The sequence below is a fragment of the Dipodomys merriami genome, unplaced genomic scaffold, assembly GCF_024711535.1.
Source record: "Dipodomys merriami isolate MVZ:Mamm:240054 unplaced genomic scaffold, mDipMer1.0.p SCAF_103, whole genome shotgun sequence".
NCBI classification, from domain to species: domain Eukaryota; kingdom Metazoa; phylum Chordata; class Mammalia; order Rodentia; family Heteromyidae; genus Dipodomys; species Dipodomys merriami.
In genome coordinates this window covers 4,693,667-4,717,341 of record NW_027202305.1, presented here as the reverse complement: position 1 = coordinate 4,717,341, position 23,675 = coordinate 4,693,667, and the positions used below count along the sequence as shown (strand labels likewise).

The window sequence follows — 23,675 nt, the reverse complement described above, 5'->3', positions numbered from 1 at the left end:
GTACGAGCGGGTACTGCTGGGGCTGGAACCCAGCCCGCGCCCTCCGGCTGCGCTTCCCCTCCCCGCCCCGGGCCAGTCCTCTCCCAGGTGAGCCACGCCTCCACTTGTGGTTTTCGCCGGGTAATTGCAGATCTGAGTCTAACGGGCTGGCTTCCGAGCGGGATGCTCAGATCTCAGCCTCCTCCCCGGTGCGCGCCGCGGGCGAGCGTGTTGGGGGCACCCGGGGCCGGGGTGCACGGTGGCCGGTCCCCCCCTCCCCCGGCCTGGATTCTAGCGTTCTCCCGGAGGTGTGGTCCGTGACTGGGGAGGAGGGGAGGGCGCAGGACTGAAGAAAGAGAGGCCTTGTCTACCACGCTCCCTCACCCAAGGGGGGCTCCAGCCCCCCCCCACTTTCCGACCTAGGTCAGGGAAAAGGCGGAGTGCGGGGGGCGGGGGCAGAGCCAGGCTTTTGCCGACGCTTTGGAGAAATTTCGCTGTGTCAGAGAAATAAAAGACCGAACAAAACCCCTAAACGGCCGAGCGCAGCCACTTCATCCACGTGGCACGAGAACAGGCCCCCCAAAAAAGAGGGGGGCGGGGGGCGGGACGGGGGATAGCCGCGGGCCCGCCCCGGCGGGGAGGGAGCGAGGGGAGGGGAGGGGAGGGGAGGGCGACCCCGGGCAGCGGCTCGCGCGCCGCCGTCCTGCCCGCGCCCCGCCCCGCGCCGCGGGCCCTTTAAGGGCGGAGCGGCGCGCGGCCTCTTTAAGGCGGGCCCGGCGGTTTCTGTTTTCCGAAGGAAGTGACGGGGGGCGGGATTGAATGAAAAGTGCGTCCCGCGGGCCGGGCCGGCGGAGTCGGGGTCCGGGGGTCCTGCGGGGCGCGGGCCGGGGCGGGGGGCTGGGACGGGCGCCGTCCGGGACCGCGGGCCGCCCGTGCGCGTGCGCGCGCGCGCGGAGAGCGCAGCCCTCGTGCGTCCGCGCCACGTCGCGGGGCCTCGCGGCGCCGTCCCGAGAGCCCCGGCGACCTCCCCGGCCCCCCACCGCGTCCCCTCAACTCCGGCCCAAGTTTGCGGGCGCCGCGGACCCCGCGCCCCCCCCCGCGCGCCCCCCGCGCGCGCCCCGGGGATGCGCGGCCCCGGCGCCCGCCGCGTCCCCGCCGCGCGCCCCGCGCTGCCGCTGCCGCTGCCGCTGCTGCTGCTGCTCCCGCTGCTGGGGGCGCCGCGCGGCCTGGGCGCGGGCCCGGGGCCCGGGGCGCCCGCCGAGCTGCGCGTCCGCGTGCGGCTGCCCGACGGCCAGGTGGCCGAGGAGAGCCTGCAGGCCGACAGCGGCGCCGACAGCATCGGCCTGGAGCTGCGCCAGCCCGACGGCACCCTCGTCTCCTTCGTCGCCGACTTCAGGAAGGTCAGGCGCCCCCCTCCCCCGGGGACCCGCCCGCCCCACCCCGCGCCCTCGGGCCTGGGGACCCCGGGACGGGGCCCGGGAGGGAGCCGTGGCTGCTCCCGCCGCTTCCTCCTGCCCCGTGCGCCCGGCGGCCCCGAGACACCCCCCAGCCTGCGCCCGCGCCCCCTCCGCGCCCCGCGTGTCCCCGCCGACCACCAGCCCCAGGACTCATTTTCCGGGCCATGTCAGCCGTCCTGGGGTCCCCGGGTCGCTGTGGGGTCCACAGCTTGCGCTGTCCTTCTCTGGTCCTGTTGCCTCTCTCTCTCTCTCTGGACGTAGCCGTCCCGTGGCTTTTCTCCTGATGCCTTGGGGTCCCCGAACCTCTTCCACACCCCAAACCTCTTGAGTCCCCTGACCCTGTTCCCCTGGCGGAGCTGCCCGCCCTGCCCCTCCCCAGCCAAGGCGCACCATGCTCCCCTTTGGTCTGGGAAGGTGCCACCACTTACCCTACGGGGGGGGGGGATGGCCAGCCCTCCACATTTTGGCCTAGCTCGATGCGTGTATGTGTTATGGAGGGGACTGGAAGGATGGGGGGGGTGAGTGTAGGCGTGGGGTAGGGGAGATGGACCCCAGGAAATGGGCCCGGGAAGATGGGCGCAGGAGGGGACAGCCGCGGATGGAGAGAGGAGGGACAGTTTTGGATTGGAACACGAGGTCCTGGTGTCCCACTCCTGACCGTCCCTGGTAAAGGGGGGTTCTGTTACCCTCTGTTTCTGGAGGTGGGGAGCTGAGCTGAGGCAGGTTAGGCAGCCGGGCAGCTGTGTGGGGGGGCAGGGTTGGGCAGGCCCCTCTCTTTTCCTTCTTCCCCTGGTGCGACTTGGAGCTGGACTTGGGCCTTGGGAGACATCGGTTTCAGATTGCCTCCGTCCACCCAGGTGGGAGCCATGTAGGCCAAGAAGCTAGATTCCCCGTCCAGGCCACCACAGAGGGGTCCTGACCGAGGACTTGGGGTGGGGGCGCAGCTGAGTTCTCTGCTGCACATAAGTTTGTGTGTGAGCTGGCCGGGACAGAAGGCACCCCCACACCCAAACTTCAAGCATGCTCTGGGTGCATCTGCCAGGGCTCGGTCCCATCTCCTCTGTAAGCCCCTTGCCCTTGAGCTGCAGGCTAGGTGGTGAGCCTCCCACTCTTCTGTCCCTGGTTCTGGAGGGAGACTTTCTCCATTGCCAGGGTGGGCAGGGCCTGAAAGGCTGGGTTGGACTGGCTGAGATTTTATAGCCTCTGGCTATAATCGGCCTACACAACAGGGTTTTACTGCTCCGTCCTGAGGGAAGCGGAGGAGAGAGTCCCAGAGCTCCACCAGAGAGATGGCAGTGGGGGCCGCCCTGGAGGTGGGCATGGGGGGGCATTAGGCTGAACACTTGGGGTGTCCCTGGCTGTCCTATTCAAGAGGGAACATTGGGAGCTGATGACAACACCCCATTTTTAAATCTGAATAGTGGCTACAGCTCCACTCACGTTTCCAAAGTCTGCTTTTCAGGTTGGCCTTTGACCCAGAAGCTGGCATCTCACATACACATGCACGCACACACACACACACATCTCTAATTTCATCAGCAAAGGAGTTAATTGGGACTACAAACTAGCTCTCCATGGTCTCTTCCAACTCCACTGACCAGGGACGGGGTGGACCTGAGTATCCAGGGCACAGGAGCACCAGTACCCACCTCCACCCCAGTGTTTTGCCTCCATTAGCCAAAGAGGCTGTCAGCCCTTCCCAGGTGGATCTCTTCAAGTACTGATCTTCCTTAAACCCTTTTTGACGTGGTTGGGTAGAAGCTGTGAGTCCTGACATTTGCCTTTCTGTGAGAGAGGCATTCCAGACAGAAGCCGACCGTCTGCTTTACCACTCATTAGCTGGCTAACGCTGGTTGCTTTCTCTAAGCCTTCACTTCTTCCTCTGGAAAATGGGGCTACTGGGAAAACTGTGCAGGGTTGTGCACATGAAATCATCACTCCACATCAGATGCTACGGTGGCTGTTCAGGAGAGAGGGAAGGCCTGGTTCTACAGCCCAGACCTCATGTGGTTGTATGATGGACCTGAAATCACAAAGCCAGGTCAACATCAGCCAGGAGCTAGTGGCTCACACCTGTCAATTCCTGCTATTCAGGAGACTAAGATCTAAGGATCACAGTTCAAAGCCAGCCCAAGCAGGAAAGCCCATGAGACTTATCTCCAATTAACCACAAGGCAACTAGAAGTAGAGCTGTGGTTCAAAGCAGTGGGTGCTAGCCTTGAGCAAAAGACCTAAGGGACAGTGGCCAGGCAACTGAGTTTAAGCCCCACAAACAACTACAACAACAAAAAGGTCAGCATCAAACCTAGAGGAGCCTTGAGTCCTTAAACAGCACTGTCTCCAGTGTTGGGTTTTTTGTTTGTTTTTGTTGTTTGTTTGTTTTCATACAGGGTCTCACTGTGTAGCTCAGCCTAGCCTTAAATTTGCTGCCTTTCTGCCTCAGCCTTCTAGTGCTGGGATTGTAGGTGTGTGCTACCTTGCCCAGCTATGACCTTCTTCTCCCTCAAAGCTCCAAAATCCCCAGCTAGCCAGCTATTCCGAGCACTCGGGGCAGTCATTCTGGTCCTGATAGGACCCAGGGCTGCAGATGGCGCCCAGCCCTCAGACTGCACCCTCTCTGAGACCCTCCCACCTCTCTGTGTGGCCTGCTAGCACAATCTAGCCGTCTCTACCCTGCCGCTGTGGACCTGAAGTCAGTGAGAGAGTGAGTGACCCCGTTGGCTATCAACCAGGGTAGGACGTGGGAGCCAGGGCTTGGCTCTCAGATTCCGTGTGAGCTCTGCGAGGTGTCAGATAATCGTCCTGTGTCTCTCTGAGCCCTGCCTCAGGCTGACCCATAGCTCTGAAGGAATGCTAGAACGCCAGGGCTCTGGAGCTTCCAAGCTAACTCATCATGGGAGAGTCACTGGGGGTTCTGGAGATGAGATGCTCTCAGCTCTGTCCTCACCGAATCAGAATGTCCGATGGTGGGGCCATGCAGCAAGCCTCATTCTTTGCAGAATTCCAGATGAAGGGGGTGGGGGGCGCCCTGTGGCTCACGCCTGTAATCCTAGCTACTCAGCAGCCTGAGATCCCAGGATTGAGGCTCCAGCCAGCTGGAGCAGAAAAGTCTGTGAGACTCTTCTCTTCCACCACAAAGCTGGAAGTGGAGCTGAGGCTTCAAATGGTAGAGTGCCAGCCTTGAGTGAAAAAGCTCAGGGACAGCACGCAGGCCCTGAGTTCAAGCGTCAATGCTGACACATGCACCGAGAAAGAATTCCGGGTGATTGCAGGGAACCCCTGCATGGCATTCCAAAAGGCACAGGGGCCTGGGAGGGACCAGGTTAGACCGCAGGGCGGAAACCTGTTATCCTGCCCGCAGGATGCCAGTGGGTGTGGGTGTGGTTTGGGTTTGGTGGGGGGGATTGAACCCAGGGCTGTATGCATGCTTTGCATGAGCTGTTATACAACCAATGTGTTCTAGTAAGTCCTAATTCATATGTGTGTGTGTGTATACACATGCATGCACCAATACTAGGGCTCGAACTCAGGACCTGGGGGCTATCCTTTAGCTTTTTTTCAAGGCTGGTGCTCTATCACTTGAACCACAGCTCTTCCTCTAGCTTTCTGTTGGTTATTGGAGATCAGAGTTTCATGGATTTGCTCAGCTGTCTTCGAACCTCAAACCTCAGATCTTAACCTCATGAGTAGCTAGGGTTGTGTGGCGTGAGCCACTGGTGCCTGCCTTTAGGCCTAATTCCACACGCTTCTGAGCGGGAACTTCAATTCCTAATATGAACACACAGGTCAGTGTTCTTCCTCATTATCCAGACCTACATATGTAATTAGACCCGGGCCTTGCTAACCTCTGGGCATGGCTAACAACAGGGGTGCGGGCATCCCCGGTCTCACATGACTGCTTCCCGCTTGCTCCTCTGTCCCCCAGCTCAGGTCCCCATCCCCAGCTCTCTTCCACCTCTGTCCTCCAGGCTGAGTGTCCAAAAGCTGGGGAAGGGATGAGTCATTTCCCAGGCAGCTGGGTTTGGTGCTGGCCAGATGGAAAGATAGAAAGAGTCATGTGTGACTTCATCAGGGCCGAAGGGACACAGGAGGGGAGGGGGGTCAGAGCCACATTCCAAAAGTGTGAGAGGAGGGGCCGAGGGGACCTCAGCCTGGGGACCCCGAGGTGCAGCCACAGAGCTGGGGGGAGGGGTGTCAGGGGGCAAGGGACCCAGGGCCCTTGAGTCTTGTCCTGGGAACTGAAGGGTGGGTGGACTTGGTGTCAGGAGTCTCTGTCCTGAGCTCTGAGATACCATCCGTGAGAATGTGCTGCCCAGCCCGCCTGCCCCAAGATGTCTCCACATGTGGCCGGGACACAGGGGACACTTTAAGGGCAGTGTCCCTACTCTGTGTTAGGCCTCCCAGTGTGGGGGAAGTCTTCTTGGGTAGTGGAGCACTGTTCTTCTCCTCTCCTCTCTCTTCCTCCTCCTCCTCTTCCTCCTCCTCCTCTTCCTCAGCGTGTCTTCTTCTTCCTCCTCCTCTTCTTCCTCTTCCTTGGCAATACTGGAGTTTGAATGCAGGATCTTGTGCTTGTTAGGCAAGTGTTTTACAGCTTGAGCTATGCCCCAGCCCCTCTTTTTTTTAACTCAGGGCCTTGAACTTGTTTAGCTTGCTTGCTTGTCTGGTACTCTACCCTTTGAACGATGCTTCCAGCCTGGCTTTTTGCTGGTTGTTTTGGGGATGGAACCTCTGTGACTTTTCTGGGCTGGCTATGAACCATGATCCTGAGTAGCTAGGATTTATAGGCCCAAGGCAAAAAATGCCAGGCAAAAAGTACTTTTCAAGAGAGGATAAAACTTTCTGGAGGACAGGGCATTTTCTTGGGAGTTTACAACATCACTGGACAGAATAACTAGTAGAGTATGTGTATATGAGTGTGTGTATGTGTGTGTGTGTATCCGTGTATCTGTGTGTCTGTGTCCCTGGGTTTAACCCCAGTTTCTTCTCTGTGTCTTGGGTCATGGTTAGCAGTTCTGACTGAGGATGCTATCCTACTCTGGAGTCCTAAGGAAAGACCCCAGACCATTTGGATGGCTTACTAGAGTGTCTGCAGGGAGAGGAAGAAACAGAGTTCAGTCTCAGGCTCCCCACACCACACAGAGAGATGGCTGAGCTCAGACACACCTTGCTGAGGCTCAGCTGGGAGGTGATCATGGATAGATAGCCTGTGTGTCTTGTAGTCCATATGGAGCCACAACTCCCAGCATGCGGCCGCCGCAGCTGGTCCTCAAGAACGCATTCTACAGCGGTGGAGACAAGTCTGCAGGGACTCTGCTCATCACCCAGGATGCTAACCACCCGAGCTGGCTACTTCCAGAAGGTCGAAGAGTCCTGAGAAGGGGAGAGGAAGCAGGAGGCAGGGAGAAACTTCAGGAGTGAATCTACAAGTCCTCCCCTCTCTCGGTTTGGGCTCCCGACCCAGTGGACCTGTACTGGTCTCTGTGGCCTCTGGGAAGGGGGAGGGGACAGTTTTGAGAAGTATGCCACACATCCATCACCACTCACTGTGGCATCTTCCTGCCGTGTGCCAGCCGTGTGACTTGACACGTCATGGAACTTCCCTGAGCCCCTGCTTATCTGCAGCCAGGCACGGTGCTGGCAGCCTCGGGGCTGGCTGCGAGGAGGGACTGAGGACGTTTCCAGAACACACCAGCAAAGGCCCGTGCCCTTCCAGTGCTGGTGCCAGGCAGCAAGCAGGCCCCTTGGCCTCAGTGCTCTTTCTCTACACTCGTGTGTGTGTGTGTGTGTGTGTGTGTGTGTGTGTGCGCGCGTGCACGCGTGCACCAGTCCTGGGGCTTGAACTCAGGGCCTGGGCACTGAGCTTTTTTTTTTTTTTTTTTTTGCTTGAGGCTAATGCTGTACCACCAGAGCTACATCTCCAAGTTTGGCTTTTTTGGTGGTTAATTGGAGATAAAAAATCTCACAGGTTTTCCTGCCCGACGCTGGCTTTGAACCACCACCCTCAGATCTCAGCCTCTGGAAGACTCCAGACTCATGCCTGGGATTACAGGCATGAGCCCCCGGAGGCGTGGGGCGGAATCTAAGGGCAGAAGAAGCACAGTGCCCCCCGCAGGAACCCTGAGTCAGCAGAACAGTGGGGTACCGATGATCCACATAAAGCCTCACATTGTCCCCGGGGCGCCAGGACAGTGATGACCTTTGGGATTTGGCTGACAGAGTCCCAGGGGCTGTGGGAGAGAGTAGGCAGGGGGCTGGGGGGGAAGGGGCACCGGTCCCCGCTGGTGGTTACACTGAAGCCTGGAACAAGAAGCCTCTGTCCAGGCCTGAGCGTGCGTAGCTTCTCGCGGTGATGTGGCCGCCATCGCTGGGCAGTGGCCTGCTCTGGGGTTGAGCCTGTCTCCCCGCCACCCCTCCTGTGAAGAGCCTGGGCAGGGCAGCTGAGGTACTCCTGGGTAGGCCCACACTGGCTGCCTGGGCTGGTAAAGCTGGCTAGCTCTCTGGTCCCCCTTCTCCCCCCGCCCCCCCCCCCCCCCCGTAGCCGACCACCCTGGCACGAAGCAGCCCCAGGCTGGAGCGGAGGAATAAATATTTAGCTTGGCCCAGCCTGGGCCCCAGAATCACGCGCTGCGGTGATGAGACGCGGCGGCAGAAGACACTCCCAGGAGACCGCGCCAGCTGTCCAGGAGCACGGGGGCTGGTGGCGGGGTTGGGGTGCACACTGCGTCACCCAGGCTCCAAGGGCTGGGCCCCAGTTGGGATGTGCCCCCCCATGTGCAATGGGGGGCCGAGGAGAGGGTCCTGGGGACAGGGTAGCATGGGGCCCCCTTAGTGCTCAACTGTCCAGTGGCGGGAGGAGGGCTGGCTGGAAGCCAGAGAGCTTGGGGGTGGGGGGAGGTGAGGTGGCTGGAACGTGTGTGGGAAGTGTGTGCTGGTGTCTGGGCCTGAGGCTTGGGGGGGGCATAGGAGGTACAGGAAGGGCTGAGGTGCTTCCGTGTGGAGACACTGAGGAAGGCCCAGAGCTCAGGGGCGCCCCTGGGCGTGGGGGAGAGGGAGGGGAGAGGCCGGCGGAGTGGCCTGTGGGTGTGGTGAGCAGGAACAAGTGGGCTGTGCCACCACGATCACCCCGATCACCCCATTGCCGCCACCCCTGGGCATTTGCAAATGAAGCAAAATGGGGTTGTGTCCTTTTCCCAGTCTTCTCTGGAGAGGCAGCCATACAGGGGTGCAGGGGTTCCCTTGCCAAGTGCTTCTCCCTCTTTCCCTCCTCCCCACGCCCCTGCCCCAGCTGCACAGCATGAACAGAGCTTGGAGGTCTGGGTGGTTTCTTTCTGGCCCGGCCCCGCTGCAGCCTGGCTCATGAAGGTCACTTTCCCTGGGCCACGAGCAGAGAGTGGACACCTAAACCCTCCAGAAGCATCTGTGCGAGGGCAGCCTTCGCCCAGCCACATGCCAGGCCGAGGAGGGCTGGCCTGGCACTGACAGGGGCATCCACCCAGTGAGCAAGCGAGCGAGCCCAGGGCAGCTCGCGCCGGCCTGGATGGCCTGTGGCCCGGGCAGGCGGTGTGGCGTGGACGGGCCTCGGCCTTGAGACCCAGTGCAGAACCCAATCCAGCCCCATGCTCAGAGCCAAGCTCCAGCCCGCCATGACTCCTCCTGCGGGGTGGCGCTCAGACCTCCAGCTCCGACGCCCGCCCTGAGTCCTTGCCCACCCTGCCAGCTGCTGCTTCACCCCTTCCCCACCCACCCCAGCCCCTGGGTACCCTCTCCTTGCTCTTCTCAGAGCCCCTGCGAAGCGGCCCTTTGCTTATTTGTCATCAGACATTGATCGGGCAGCTGCTGGGGAGGCAGCGCAGACACACCACTGACCCCTCAAAGGAGTCTGGGAGGGGAGGCAAGCGAGGGGGCGCTGTGCATGCTGGGATTGGGGCTGGTGGCCTCAGCAGTGGGGCGCAGCGTGAGCGGGTGGCGCGTGTGAGCTGAGGCCAGCAGGGGGGTGGACAGTCGGACCCAGGGCATCCGAACAAAGCAGTGGGCTGGTGGAAAGGGCCAAGGGTGACGTGGCATGGCTCCTTCTGGGAGCTGCCAAGCTCTTGGATGCAAGCAATGCAAGTGTAGCTGTGGGCGGGGCATGGGATGCCAGCCTCTGGTGGCAAGGCAAAGGGAGCTCCTTTGGAGGAGCAGTTGGGTGCGGACCTCCCTGCTTGACTTCTGTGAATGCTCCCCACCCTGGTTTTTTAAGTGCCAATACTGGGGCTTGAACTCAGGACCTTGCACTCTTGCTGGGCTTTCTGGTTCAAGGCTAGCCCTCTACCACTTGAGCCACACTTCCACTTCCAGCTTTTTGCCAGTTAGTGGGAAATGAGAATCTTGCGAAGGTCCGGCTTTGAACCTCCATCCTCTGGGATAACAGGCGTGAGTCATGGACACCTGGCTGGAGACTCTGTTTTCAGGCCTGGAATAGATGACATGGGAGAAAGCAAGGCGGGGCAGCAAGGGGAGATTGCAGCAATACCGCCGAAGCTTCGTCTGCTGGCCTCCGAGACCTTTTCCCTCGTTGTATCCCTCACAACAGTTCCTCAAGGTAGATAGCATTGCTCTACTTGTTTTGCTGGTGTGGAATGCAGGCACAGAGAGTACAGGGCCAGAATTCCAGCGCACAGAATCCTGGCGTGGCACATTTCTATTAACTATTGCAAGGAGTCCCATTTACCCAATGGAGAAGTAGTTTCTCCCCCTGAGTCCTGAACCAGGAAGCCTCTGTCTGACCCTAGCAGAGGAAATCTGCTTGCCAGGCAGGCTTCCATCTTGGTAGCAACGAGTATGATCGTTGCCGTATTTATTATAGAAGCAGCAGACACGTTCACGCGGGTTCCTTCAGCCTCTCCTCTGGTCTGAAAGTGTCAAGTGTCTTCTGTTGCTAGTGGCGGGTGGGGCGATGACACCAGACCACGGGCAGATCACTCACACACACACCACAAACAGGACAGGGTTGTCTAGAGAGGGCATCTGTGGAAGGGTCAGAGCCGAAGATGCCAGGGTGGAGACTTGGGAATCTGGCCCGAAGGATCTCATCCTGTCTGGCACTTCCACCAGCTCGGGCTTTGAGAGGGGAAGTGTGGTATCAAGTCTCATCCGGCAGGACTTGAGCAAGGGTGGAATTTGCTGCCAAGGGACTAGCGTGTCCGGTGTCCCCTCAGCTGACCTCAGAAAATGGGAGATCTGGTGGCCCTGCTGGTCACAGGGCGATGCTGGCGCTAGGACCCAAGAAGGGAAGGCCTGTGGAGAGGAAGTGGGGGCTTACCGGAGCTCTGACTCCCCTTTCTCCAAGTCTCTGGAGTCGCAGGGACGCTCATGGAGGCTTTCATCGGCTAGGCCTCACGTTTGCCTTCTCCAGAGATGGCCTCTGCACGCCCATTCTTTGTTGCTGCAGAAAACATTTAAAAAAAAATTTTTTTTTGGTCGGTTTTGGAGCTTGAAGCTAGCACGGAGCCACTTTGCGCTACAGCTCAACTTCTGGCTTTTGCGTGGTTAATTGGAGATGAGAGTCTCATGGGGACTTTGTGCCTAGACTGGCTTCAGATCATGATCCTCAGACCTCAGCCTTCTGCGTCGTAGCTAGGATGGCAGGTGCCAGCCGCCTGTGCCTGGCTTGCAGAAATCTTTATATATAAATAGAGTCAGAAGCCGGGCGCCGGTGGCTCACGCCTGGCATCCTAGCTACTCAGGGGGCTGAGATCTGAGGATCATGGGTCAAAGCCAGCCGGGGCAGGAAAGTCTGTGAGACTCTTATCTGAGCACAGTAGGGACTCTGAGTGCATCCTCCCTCCACCCTCCCTCCCACAGTGGGACTTGGAGAAGGCGGAGGCTTGGACCATCAGCTAACAGGCTGCAGCCTGGGGAGGGAGCTTCACCTCCTCAGGGAAGAGCCACTGCGGCTCCCGACCTACTGCCCTGGAGGCCAGCGCACCCCTGGGGAAGGAGGTCTCCGCGGATTAAACCAATAATTCTGATTGTGATCTGCTCCCCTGGCTCTGGCTGCCAGGGCTCCGAGATGGGCAAGAATGGCAGGGGTGAGGGGGTGAGGGGTGCAGGAGGGAGGGGCAGAAGGTTTCACCGGCCTCCAGATTGGAAAGGGGTCCCTCCCTCCTCTATGAGCCAGTCCTCCCCCGTTCCCTCCGTGAGTCAGTATCCTGGAAGTTGCTCTCAGTCTGCCAGTTAGCCATTAGCACCCCGTGGGAAAAGGGGAGCCACTGCACAGCACCCTTGGCCGAGAAGGAAAGGCAGCAACAGCCATAGCATGCGCCCCCGACCCATCCCACCTCGTGACCCCGTCTGGAGGTGGCATATCCCAAACGTGAGGGTGTTTTGAGGCCTACCAAGAATGTCAAAGCAGGCTCTGGAATCTGTACTTATAAAAGGGGCAGCCCCTCCCCTCACGCTGCCCTGGCCCAGCCTGGTCAGGTGCGACTGGGGATTCATTCCGTGCATGGGGAGGTGGGGGGACCCTGGGCTGTGAACGAGCCGCGTGCTGGGAAGAGGCGCATCCTTCCTGGGTTCTTCCGCCAAGGGCTCGCTTTTGTCCACTTGCAGACTGCTTTGGAACGTGCAGGGTGCGGGCTTCTAAGGCACGGGTGTCAGTGGGACAGAGCAGCCATCCCGAGGCCAGGGAGGGAGGTGTCTGGTGGGGCCATGTCCATGTGAGTTCTCCCCGGGCTCTGGCCCAGGGCCCCTGCCTCCCTGGCCCCCATCTTCTCCATCTTCCCACCCTGCCTCCCCAGGACGTGAAGATCTTCCGGGCCCTGATCCTGGGGGAGCTGGAGAAGGGGCAGAGCCAGTTCCAGGCCCTCTGCTTTGTCACCCGGCTGCACCACAATGAGATCATCCCTAGCGAGGCCATGGTCAAGCTTCGGCAGGTGAGCGCCCAGCCCGCGCCTGACCGGAGCCCCGCCCCTTCCCCAGGCCTGCCCCGCCCCGCCCTCCTCCATGCTGTCCCTGCCTCTTGGACCCCCAAACCCCCTCTCCTGAACCCTGACTTTACCCCAGGCCACAGCCGAGAGCCCCAGATCTCTAATGTACACTGAACCCTGATTCCCAGCTCAGCCTAGATGCTCCCCTTTCCTGACCGGAGTTAGGGGCTGGCACTCTGAGCTCACACCTCCCGTCCCTTGTGAGCTGGAGATGTGGAACAGCTCACCTCAGAGCCTCTGTTTTCTGACAGCAGAAATGGGTTTGACTGAGAGCCAGCATTGGATGCTCAGCCCTTCCACTTCCCAACAGCTCCTGCTCCCTCCCTGAACCATGGTCTCTCCCGTGGGGCTGCAGGACCCCCACCTCTCTCCACACACTCAGCCCCTGGTGTGGAAAGCACATGTCCTCAGAGGCCATTTACCCTGGGACCCCCCACCCCCAACCTCTGCCTACCCCCCGCCCCTGGTCTGGCAGAACCTTGAACTTGACCTCAGGTTGCAGAGGTCAGCTTGGGTGGAAGCTGGAAAGGCCTCACTAGCCAGTCAGTGACAGGAGGCCAGGCGCTCCTGGGCTCCCCAGACCCCAAGGGGTCCAGGGAGAGTGGGCACAGAGTGCTCTGAGGCCAGGTAGGACCTGTTCCTTCTCTGTTCACGCAGAAAAACCCCCGGGCCGTGCGGCAGGCCGAAGAGGTGCGGGGCCTGGAGCAGCTGTACATGGACGTGGCCGTGAACTTCAGCCAGGGGGCGCTGCTGAGCCCCCATCTCCACAACGTGTGTGCGGAGGCCGCGGAGGCCATCTACACCCGCCAGGACGATGCGCGCTTCTGGCTGGAGCGAGGTCAGCTGGGCACTGGGCGCTGTCCACTGCAGGGGGAGGTCAGCTGGGCACTGGGCGCTGTCCACTGCAGGGGGAGGTCAGCTGGGCACTGGGCGCCGTCCACTGCAGGGGGAGGTCAGCTGGGCACTGGGCGCCGTCCACTGCAGGGGGGAGGTCAGCTGGGCACTGGGCGCTGTCCACTGCAGGGGGGAGGTCAGCTGGGCACTGCCCACTGGAGGGCGAGGCGGGGAGGGAGGCCAGCTGGGCCCCCAGCTCCTGCCCCACACCTGAGGGCTGGGAAGGCTTCTTAGAGGAAGTGGTACCTGTGGCTCTTGTCAATGAGAGAAGTCACCATGAGGAAGGGAGCCCATCCAGACCCTGCCCAGGCCCGTGGAGGGGACCCCCAGATGCCCCCCATTATCCCTACCCCTTGTGAGGGTACAGATGGGTCTGCGGCTGTGGGCACAGGTTTGCCCTGCTCTGCTGCCGCTGCTCAGACATCCGCTTCCCCGTCCCCCACCCTCAGGACCCCTCCCAGCTCTGTGGGACTTCAGCACGGTCCCCTCTCCCTCCCAGGACTGCCCTTCAGCCTCTGTGTACAGGGGCGGGGAGCCCCAGGCCTCTGGGCCCTAGAGAAATGTTTGCCTCTCTCTGGAAAAGACTGGATTTCCCCTTTTTTTTTATGCCAGTACTGGGGTTTGAACTCGGAACCTGGGTGTTCTCCCTTGGCTTTTCCATGGAGGCTGGCACTCTTACCTCTTGAACCACAGATGGATCCGCTTCCAGGCTTGAACTCAGGGCCTGGCTCTGTCCCTGAGCTTTTTTGCTCTAAGCTAGTGCTCCACCACTCTAAGCTGCAGCAACACTTCTGGTTTCCTGATGGTTCATTGGAGAGAAGAGTCTCATGGACTTTCCTGCCTGGGCTGGATTTGAATCATGATCCTCAGATCTCAACCTCCTGAGTAGCTAGGATGACTGGCGTAAGCCCCCAGTGCCCATGCTGATGAGCATGCATGTTTAGATGACCAGCAGGGCTGTCTATGTCCTCACGCACCTGTCCTGAGTGGGCTGCACCCCAAACTAAGGTGCACATCTAACAGCTCCCCCGGAAGCTGTCCCCTCTAGTGATCACTGGACAGAGCCCGGGCCTGGCCCCTGTCACCATCAGGATGTGGTCCTGCCTGCCCTATTCCGTGAAGGATGGCCACCTCCGCCAAGCCTTGCTCAGCCCGCTGTGCGGGTGTGCTCCACGAAGCATGCTTTGCGTGGCCAGAGGAGGGCCTTAGAGCCAGATGGGCCCGTTCCTCCCTGATCCTGCTTTCATGGTGACGTTCCCCTTCGCTCGGCTGCTCTGCTCTTCTGGAAGGCAGGGATGGCAGCCCTCAGCGATTGCGGGGAGGTGATGGAAACTGTGCGGAAACCCCGGTACCCAGATATTTAACCCGTGTTCCCTGTGGGCTAGCCTGGGGCCTGGGTCTCATTACCTCTGTTTCCCTGAGCAACCTTCGGACAGCGTGACAGGAGAAGCCACACAGGGAAGGGCAGCTGCCCCTGGCTCCCCTCTCCCCCTCTCCCCCTCTCCCTTCCTCCTCTCCCCTCTCCCTCTCCCTCTCCCCTCTCCCTCTCCCTCTCCCCCTTCCCTCTCCCCTCTCCCTCCCCCTCTCCCACCCTCTCTCTCTCTGACGCTTGACTCTCTGCCCCAGGTGTGGACAGCTCTGTGTTCGAGGCCCTGCCCAAGATCTCGGAGCTGGAGCTGCCCCGCTGCGGGCAGGTGGGGGCCCGGGCGCAGCCGTGCGCCTGCCGCTACAGCCTGACTCTGGCCTGGTACCCCTGCTCACTCAAGTACTGCCACAGCCGCCAGCGGCCTGCGCCCTACAAGTGTGGCATCCGCAGCTGCCAGAAGAGCTACGGCTTCCACTTCTACGTCGCCCAGCGGCAGCTGTGCCTCTGGGACGAGGACCCCTAGCCGGACTGCGTGCGGGCTCCCGGGGGTCGCTGGGACCCCGCTGCTCCTCCACCAGCCCGCCTGGGGCGGCCCCGCGCCTGCAGCCACGGCCCCCCATCTTCATGACTGTGAAGTGGTAATGACAAGCAGGGGTTGTGAAGGCAGCCCCCCCCCCGTTACCCACCTTGTGCCATCCTGGGGGACAGAGAGGGACAGAGCTGCTCCCCAGACCTGCCCCTCCCTCCCCTGAAGTGTCCACTTTGAAGCAATGCAACTGTGACGACCCGGAATTCTTCTCGAGCTCTGGGAGACCCCTCCCGCCCATCCCACCCGGTGAGGGGCTGCTGGGGGCCCAGGCCCTGCCCCTGTGCCAGAGTACAGTGCGTTCTCCTTTTCGGCAGTAAGCTAGAGCCGGGGAGACCGCCACCCCCCAAACAGACCACATGTGCCTTTTCCCAAGCCAGGACTTCATGCACAGCACGGCCCACTCTTCCTCCCCTACCAGAAAGATTGCTGTATTCTGGGACAGGGAGGGAGAATGAAGTATATATCTATATAGCTATATAACTATATAAACTTGAATTCCAGATTTTTTAATACAAAGTATTTATCATTTGTACCAGAAATAAAAGTTTTTAAGTTTTTACCTGACTGAACAGCGCAAGACCACATACTTTTGAGATGATTTTTGTCCAATGCTGCCACCTGGTGTCAGAAATGTGATGAATGGTGACTGCGACTTCTAAAGCACTTAAAATACGCTTGGCCTTCAGCCCCACTCTGGTGGCTCTGGTGGCTTGATAGCCTTGAGCCAAAGAAGCTCAGGGACAGCGCCCAGGCCCTGAGTTCAAGCCCCAGAACTGGCACGTGTGCGTGCACACAGACACACACACACACTCCCCAAGTGGCCAAGTGTATGTGTGTATGTGTGTGTAGAATAAGCTCAGTGGTGTGAGAAGCCACAGCCAGGCAATGATTAGGCCCACCCTCACCCGACAGCCCCCACCCTGCGCATCTCTGAGCCAGAATGAGGGAGAGTGGGGCCGGGGACCCTGAAGTCACACAGATGCAAAGCCAGCAGTCATCACCCATGCCCTGTGTCTTGTCTACAGTAAAGTCCAGCCTTTGGCGGGGAGCGGGGACTAGAAGACGATGCAATCATCTACAAAGTCAAAGTTCACATCTTGGACATGCCTTGAATTGGCAGCCTGTGACTCCTCCAGCCGGGGTCCCTTCCTGCCTCTCACAGATGGCGGTCATAGCTCCAAATTACCACGAGAGGGCGTGCTGGGCCTAGATTTGCCCCGAGCGTGCAGCAGGTGGCCAAGCAGGGCCACCTGGTCTCAGGTAGCTAGATCAGGAAAGGGCTGCCTGAACCTGGGCTCTGCGGAAGGTGTGATGAATGACCTTCATTCTGGGGCCTGATGCTGATCTCAAGGTCAGAAACAACGTTAATAGGAAGACAGCTGTTGTGTTACTGTTTGTAAATACAGAGCACACTTTTCACCTATTATTCAAGCTTTTCAGGGAAATAAGGGCCATTTATGTCCATGTCCCTCACATGCGATGGGAAGAGAGCAGGAACTGATGGGGAGGGCTGGGGAGGGCTGGGGAGGGGGTCCCTGTGGATATTGGGGCCCTGCCCTTCTCCAGGTCCTTTCTGTCCACCGCCCAGACCCAGAGGCTTTCTCCCGGTTCTCCGTCTGTCACCCTGGCACGGTCCCTTCACCAGCCTTCGCAGTACACCTCGTGGCAGGTTTACTCAGAGGTGTGAATCAAACCGCCTGGAAGTCCTTCTTGGTCTTTCTCTACCTTCCTCCTATCTGAGCTCAGATTCCACTGTCTTTGATCACCTCAAGGCAGGGAGCGACCTTCACCTGGCATCCCCCCTGCCCCCACGCTCTGGGGCCCACGGTGCATCTGGCAGGAGGAAGGAGCTAGAAGGGACTTGTTGCTTGGTGGCCTTCCAGGATGCCTCGCTCTCCACCCTTCTCCCAGCCCTGACAACTCCATCCAGCTGACTTGACAGGAAATGGGAGTGTACTGCAGGCCCCGAGCCAACAAGGCCAAGTGGCAGAGGGGACCAAGCCCCCCTCCCTGCCTCCCCAGCTCTCTCTCCCTGAAGGGCAGGTGTGACTTCTAGAGCCAATGGAACCTGGGGAGCTGGAGCCCCTCAGGGAGGTTACTGTCACCCCGGAAAGGCTCAGGGAGGGGTCCAAATGGATCACCGTTCCAGAACCACAGCCTCCTGGAGCACAGCTTTGGGAATCTTGGAAAAAGTCCTCCAGCCGTTGAGAGGCATGTGGGTGGAGGGGTAGGGGAAGGAGAGGCGATTTGCATCTATTTGCATGTCATTAGCATAACCCTCTTTTGATGTGGAAAGGCACTGAAAGTACCTATCTGGGCTTCTTTCTCCCAAAGTCTCCTCTTTTTTAACCTCCAGGCTCTCTTTGCCTCTTCCCCACAGAAGAGGCAACTCCACACAGGGCGTGCTAGGCCTGAGGGAGACTTCCCCACCAGCAGGACTCAAAAACAGCTGGTTTCACCGTGACTGTGGGGGCTGGGAAAGAGGGTGCAGACTAAAGGGGTCTTTTGTTCATCTAATGGAACGCATTATCAAGCAGGTCACAGGGCAGGGTAGGGATAGACCCACCACATCCCTCCCCCTCCTCCCCCCTTTGCCCCCCACTCTGCAACCCCATCTTGGGTCCCAAAGCTTTACTTCCAACTGTGAGCATCAGGCTCCTCTTTCTCAGCATTCCAAACCCCCACCCCAAACCCCAATCCTCAGTGGCTCTGAGCTACCATGAGTTACAAGCTTTTCCAGCTTCTGGAAAATTCACACACACAGACACACACACACACACACACACACACACACACACACACACACACACACACACACACACAGAGTGCAACATGTCCCAGATACAGTGGTCAGAGAACCAATGCCCTTAGTGCACAGGGCCATGCAAATATATGCAAATACAGATATGCAAATCACAACTGAAAGGGTGTATTTAAACTTGGTGTAGGTATTTTTCTAGGCAGATAGCAGTGGCGTACATAAGATAAGAACTAACCTCGGGGAAGGAGCCAAACCTGAAGTGAGAGGAAAGGAAAAAGAGGACAGAGAGAAGGAAAGGAGGGGGCCGCTGAGTGTCCTGACAGGGACCCAGCAGGGTTGCCTGGGCCTCCAAAACTTTTTTGTTTGTTTTGTCCATCATGGGGCTTGAACTCTGGCCTGGGCACTGTCCCTCAGCTCTTCAGCTCAAGGCTAGCGCTCTACCACTTGAGCCACAGCACCACTTCCAGTTTCCTGGTAGTTTATTGAGATAAGAGTCTCACGGACTTTCCTGCCCAGGTAGGCTTTGAACCATGATCCTCAGATCTCAGCCTCCTTAGTAGCTAGGATTACAGGCGTGAGCCACCAACAACAGGCTCTCTAAGACTTTTGTTGATCTCTTCACCAAGGGAGAAAAAAGAAGAAAACAGAAAGATCTCCTTCCCTTTTGCCAGAGAGGGAGATGGACCTGACGGGGGTGAGGGACAGGAAGTGCATATGACCCTGAACAAGTGCTTGAGCCCTTTCTTCTCCTCCAGGACCCCGACACACACACACACACACACACACACACACACACACACACACCTAAACACCTTCAAAGCTGGCTGTGCACTTGGGGCAATAGAAAGAAGCAGTTCTTAGCAGCCAGGCTAAGAAAAAGTCCACATAACCTGCCACAAAACTACTAAGACACTGAAGGATCACAGTCATTCCATGAAAGAAGGACGCAATCACTTCCAACTTTGGGGGATTTTTTTGTTGTTGTTGTTCAGTACTGGAGATCAAATTCAGAGAAGGCCTGTGCATGCAGAGCCCCACCAAGCTGCACCCCGGCTTAGCCCTCCAGTTTCCAATGGAGGGGGGTATTTAAATGGTGTAGGGAGTGAGGAGCAGGAGAACTCCGGTGCCTACTGGCTATGGATCATGCCAGGTTAAACACCTCAAGCCTTCCTTTCTCCATCTGTGAAATGGGGTAATTTTTCTTTAATGAAAGGCTCTACCACTTGAGCCACACCATCACTTCTGGCTTTTTGTTGGTTAATTGGAGACAAGAGTCACAGACTGCCCTGCCGGGGTTGGCTTCAAACTGCTGCCCTCAGATCTCAACCTCCTGAGTAGCTCGGATTGATTACAGGCGTGACCCACCTGTGACAGTCACCTGAGACGTGTGAATGGTACAATTTCTGGGCTGCTAGTGCACTACGTGAGGTCTCACCATGTTGCCACTGAGGCTGGAGGTGTAGCTTAGTGGTAGGGGGTGTACCTAACATGGGCGAGGCCTGGGGTCCAATCCCCACCATCACAAATAATCCAAGTAATAATAGAGGCGTTCAAGACCCCTTGGGGAACCTGGGGCCTGAGGCCCATAGACCGTTCACCAATCATTTTCTGTGTGATAGGAGAGAAGGCCGCTCTGCTTGTATTGATATTCTTTGTAGAGACCACAAATGACGTAATCAATATCCAAATAGCTGCCCCTGTTGTTCCATGGAAGGGGGTGGGTGAGCAGTCTGTTGGGAACTAGGCCTGTAGGTGGGAAGGCCCAGGGCTTTTCCCTGTGAGCAGTGGTGGTCTGCCCACGGGGAGTCCTGTCCACCCTCCTGTCTGCAGGTGGCTGTGGGGCTGGCCGGGGCTGGGGGTCCCTGGCCTGGGAATCGCTGGAACTTGAAGGGAGGAGAGTGGATGGGCGATGGGTCCCCTCCGGGAGTGCGGCCAGGCTCCATCCTGGGGCAACCCTCGAAGCCCACCTCCCGGGCCCTGGGAGGGGGGAGGGGGGCTGGCAGGCCCCTCTTCCGTGGGGGACCAGGCGGGGTCAGATGGGGCTGCAGGTGCCCGGCAGGATGCGCACCTGCCCGGTTTTGCGCATGAGTAAAATGGGTTCAAGGAGGTGACAGCCACAGGGCTGGAAAGCCGTCGGGGAAGCCGGCCAAGAGCGGATTCTTTCCAGAACACCCCCACGGCTTCTCCTGCACGGCGCGGGGGGGGGGGGGGTGAGGGTGGGGTGGGGTGGAGGGATGGGGAGGGGAAGCCGGTCCAGGTGGCACCCCAGACCCGGGGCTGGGGACCCCCCCCAAACAGGTGTCCCCCGGGGTCGGGGTCCGCCCGCCCCGCGGCCCCGCCCCGCGGATGCAAATGTCTGCTTTGCATGGGCCGGGGGCCAGCGCGGGCCTCCGGGGCGTGGCGGGCGCCCCCGCCCCGCGCGCGGCGCACCTGCGGAGTGTGGCAATCCAGCGCGGCGGAGCGCACGGCGGCGGCGGCGGCCACGGCTCCGGCTCCCGCAGCGGCTCCCGCGGCCGGCGCCGCGAGGAGGGGACCCTGGCTTCCCCGGGGGCCCGGCTGGGGCAGACGCGAGGGGCCTGGGGGGGCGCCGGCCTCGGCCCCGCGTGGGGCAGGATGGTGAACCTGGAGCCCGGGCACACAGGTGAGGGGCGCGCGGCGCGGCCGACAGGTGTCCCCGCCGGCGGGCCGGGACCCGGGCGCGGGGAGCCGGGGTGCGCAGTGGCTGGGCCCCCCCCGAACCCCAGGGACCCCTCGGGCCAGCGAGGGGCCCGGCCTGGGCGCGAGTTCGCCCCAAGTCCCCGCGAGTTATCCACGTGCTGCGCGCGGGGCAGGGGGCGCCCGGGGACACGCGGGGACCGCAGAGGCGCCCCTGGGCCGGGGCAGGGGTGCGGGCCACGGGGGTGGAGCGGACCCCGAGGCCCCGCTCTCCCTGCACAGGGCGTCTGTGCACAGACGTGGGTCCCTCGTGTTCTCCGTGGGTCCTGCGTGGAGAAGGGGCGTGACAGGCCCCTCCCCTGAGCCCCGTCTCCAGGGCGTCCTTCCTGAGAACGGGGTCCCCCCCACAGGGTGGAGACACCCCGGGAGTCCATTCACAGACGGTGGGCATGGCCAGCCAGAGCGCGCCCCCCCCCCCCCCCCCCCCCCCCCCCCCCCCCGCTGCTGGCGCCTCCTTCCTCAGCCCGGCCAGGGTGAGGGCTGCTAAAGGATTGGCTTGGTTTGGGGGGTTCTTTATGCCGGGAAAGAGGGGAGCCTCTGAGGACTTGAGCAAAGACAGACTCAAGGAGAAGCAGCCAGTATTTGGCTTCTCTAACCCTAGCACCTGGGCTAGATACCTGGGCAGGCCGCAGGTGCCTTTGCTTTTAGATCTCTGACTTTCTGAAGGGAGTTGAGCTGCTGGCTCTGCTTCCTGGAGGAGGAGGAGGAGGAGGAGGAGGAGGAGGAAGGGGCTGCCTTTCTGGGTTCTACCTATCAATGCCACAGGCTGGAGTCTCACGCCTATGCTCCTAGCTACTCAGGAGGCTGAGATCTGAGGATCACTGCAGGAAAGGCCAAGAGACTCTTATCTCCAATTAACCACCAGAAAACAGCATGTGGCGCTGTGGCTCAAAATGGTAGAGCGCTAGCCTTGAGCTGAAGAGCTGAGGCCCAGGCCCTGCCGGAGGAAGGGAGGGGGGGGGAGAGAGAGAGAGAGAGAGAAAGAGGGAGGGAGGGAGGGAGGGAAGAAGGGAGGGAGGGAGAGAAGAAAGGCAGGTAGGTAGGCAGGCAGGCAAGAAAGAAGGGAAGGAGGGGGAGGAGGGAAGGAGGAATGTAGGAAGGAAGGAAGGAAGGAATCCACACTGTACATAGGAGACAGGGCTCCCAACTCCCCTCACAGTAGTTCCCAGCCAGGCAGAGTGCATCAGAGAGGCGCTGGTGTCTAGTGAATGGCTCCAAGAATGTACCAGGGAGGAAGCGTCCAACTGAGGGCCATGTAGGATCTGGGGAACGCTCTGGGAACAGGTCATGGGGCAGGCATTTCTGTCCTTCATTTCCCATCTAGAAGGCCAGGGCTCTTCTGGGAACAAGATTCCTGCAAAGGTGGCCCTGACAGTGGGTGGGGAGTTCTTTAGGGCCAAGATTGCAGACTTCCTGGGGGTTTCCACCTTCCAGTCTAGGGAGGTTGCTGCTCTGGGGGTGTGGGAGGAGGCGGGACCGCTGAGACCTGGCAGGGAAGCAGCCCAGAGGCCTAGAGGATCTGCCAGGGAACAGGAGAGGGGTGCAGAGCCCCAGCTGCCTCCCCCTGCAGCCCACCCCTGGATGATGCTTCTCAGATGCCCACCTCCACCCCTGTGTCCCTGGAGGTGGGGGAGGGGGAGGGGGTGGCCCCTCAGAATGGGGGTCCATCCATCCACCTGGGTGTGAGGTCTCTAAAACCCTGAATTTACTTGTTGTCCATCCCCAGCCTGTTTTTCGGGAACCCCAGGGCTGTGGGGTCTCTCCTCCAGATTTCCCCGTCTTGGCCCTTCTGTGATGTGAGGCTTCTCTTCTGTGGCACCTCCAAGGGGCCCTCTCAGTTTGGGACTCGTGTTTGCAGCCTTTCTGAGCTTTTCTGTTCCAGGTCTTTGTAGGATCTTTGGCGGGGGAGGGGGGAAGCAGGTGTCCCTTCCCTCTAGGGAAGGACTCCTGGACCTCTCTCTATATATATAGGATCCCTTAGTTCTAGGGTGCTCTTTGTGATCTCTTTTTCCCAGCACAGTAATCTTCAGTGGTACTGATCCTTGATTACTGGTACATTTATGAATTCCCAGTTCTGCACTCCTGGGACCCATGATTTCCTGGACAGTTTGGCAGAATGGGACCACAGAGAACCCAGGACATAGGCTTTCTCCCAGGTCCCCATTCCGATGGCTTCATTAGCTTTGCGGTCACTGTCTTGCCCTGATAACCTGGGTATACACCATGAACAGGGCTGCCTGGAGCACCGCATGCTGAACTTCCCAGAAGACCTGAGCAGGCATGAAGCTGCCAGACAGGGGACTCCCAGCCAATCAGAGACTCACAGACCAAAAACCAGGCCTAGGAGAGTCAGCCAGCCAGCCAGGGAGGGAGAAGAAAAATGAGGCAGAGCCAGCCAGAGCGGGGCACCTGGTTGGCCCCAGGGTGTCTCTTTCCCAGCGTTTGTCACCGTGAGCTCTTCCCACTCCCCCCCCCCCCCCAGGACTGGGAGAGCTAGAAGAGAAGGATTGAGTGTCCCAGACTTTTGCCAGTTGCAGCTCAGGAGTACCATTTGGGTTGAAACCCTGATTTCGTGGGAGGGAGAGGAAGAGATAAGAGAGTTGGAGGAGAAGCATAGCATTGGCTAGCTCACAAGTGGGACTGGTGGCTCCCTAGAAGTTCCCCAAAGTCAGGTCCAGATATAAGATCTGCCAGGGACATGGAGCAAAGGCGTGGGGCCTCTATTTTTCCAGAGCAGCCTGGACCCAAAAGGTCTGGGGCCCTGGACCCCCCCCCCGCCCATTGCCTGGGGTTATTGCTGCCTCCCAGCATTCCCCGGGGGCTCACAGATGTTTGAGCAATGGTGCCACCACCACCACCACCACCCCCCCAACCCCGTCAGGCCAGGGCCGGCTTCAGCAGATGGTGCTGGAAGAAGCAGAGCCAGGGTCTATGTGTGGCATCGGGG

At 59.7% G+C, this 23,675-nt stretch overlaps 2 protein-coding genes across 2 annotated transcripts in view; both read left to right on the top strand.

Moving 5' to 3' along the window:
* Window positions 1-1,103: 1,103 nt before the first annotated feature.
* LOC138809586 (out at first protein homolog) lies at window positions 1,104-15,816 on the top strand. Its single transcript, XM_069996273.1, has 4 exons — window positions 1,104-1,379; window positions 12,215-12,349; window positions 13,061-13,241; window positions 14,924-15,816. The coding sequence occupies exons 1-4, from the start codon at window positions 1,104-1,106 to the stop codon at window positions 15,184-15,186; spliced, it is 855 nt and encodes a 284-aa protein (XP_069852374.1). The 3' UTR covers window positions 15,187-15,816.
* Window positions 15,817-20,626: 4,810 nt separating this feature from the next.
* Window positions 20,627-23,675, top strand: part of LOC138809576 (POU domain, class 2, transcription factor 3) — a 58,640-nt gene continuing 55,591 nt past the window's right edge. The window contains exon 1 of the mRNA XM_069996251.1: window positions 20,627-20,654. Within this exon, the coding sequence (XP_069852352.1) occupies window positions 20,627-20,654 (28 nt within the window). The remainder of the gene's footprint in view (window positions 20,655-23,675) is intronic.

Coding starts and splice junctions, on each gene's coding strand:
- LOC138809586 (XM_069996273.1), top strand. CDS start 1,104: ATGCGCGGCCCCGGCGCCCGCCGCGTCCCCGCCGCGCGCCCCGCGCTG. Junction 1,380..12,214: donor TCGTCGCCGACTTCAGGAAG/GTCAGGCGCCCC, acceptor CTGCCTCCCCAG/GACGTGAAGATCTTCCGGGC. Junction 12,350..13,060: donor CCATGGTCAAGCTTCGGCAG/GTGAGCGCCCAG, acceptor CTGTTCACGCAG/AAAAACCCCCGGGCCGTGCG.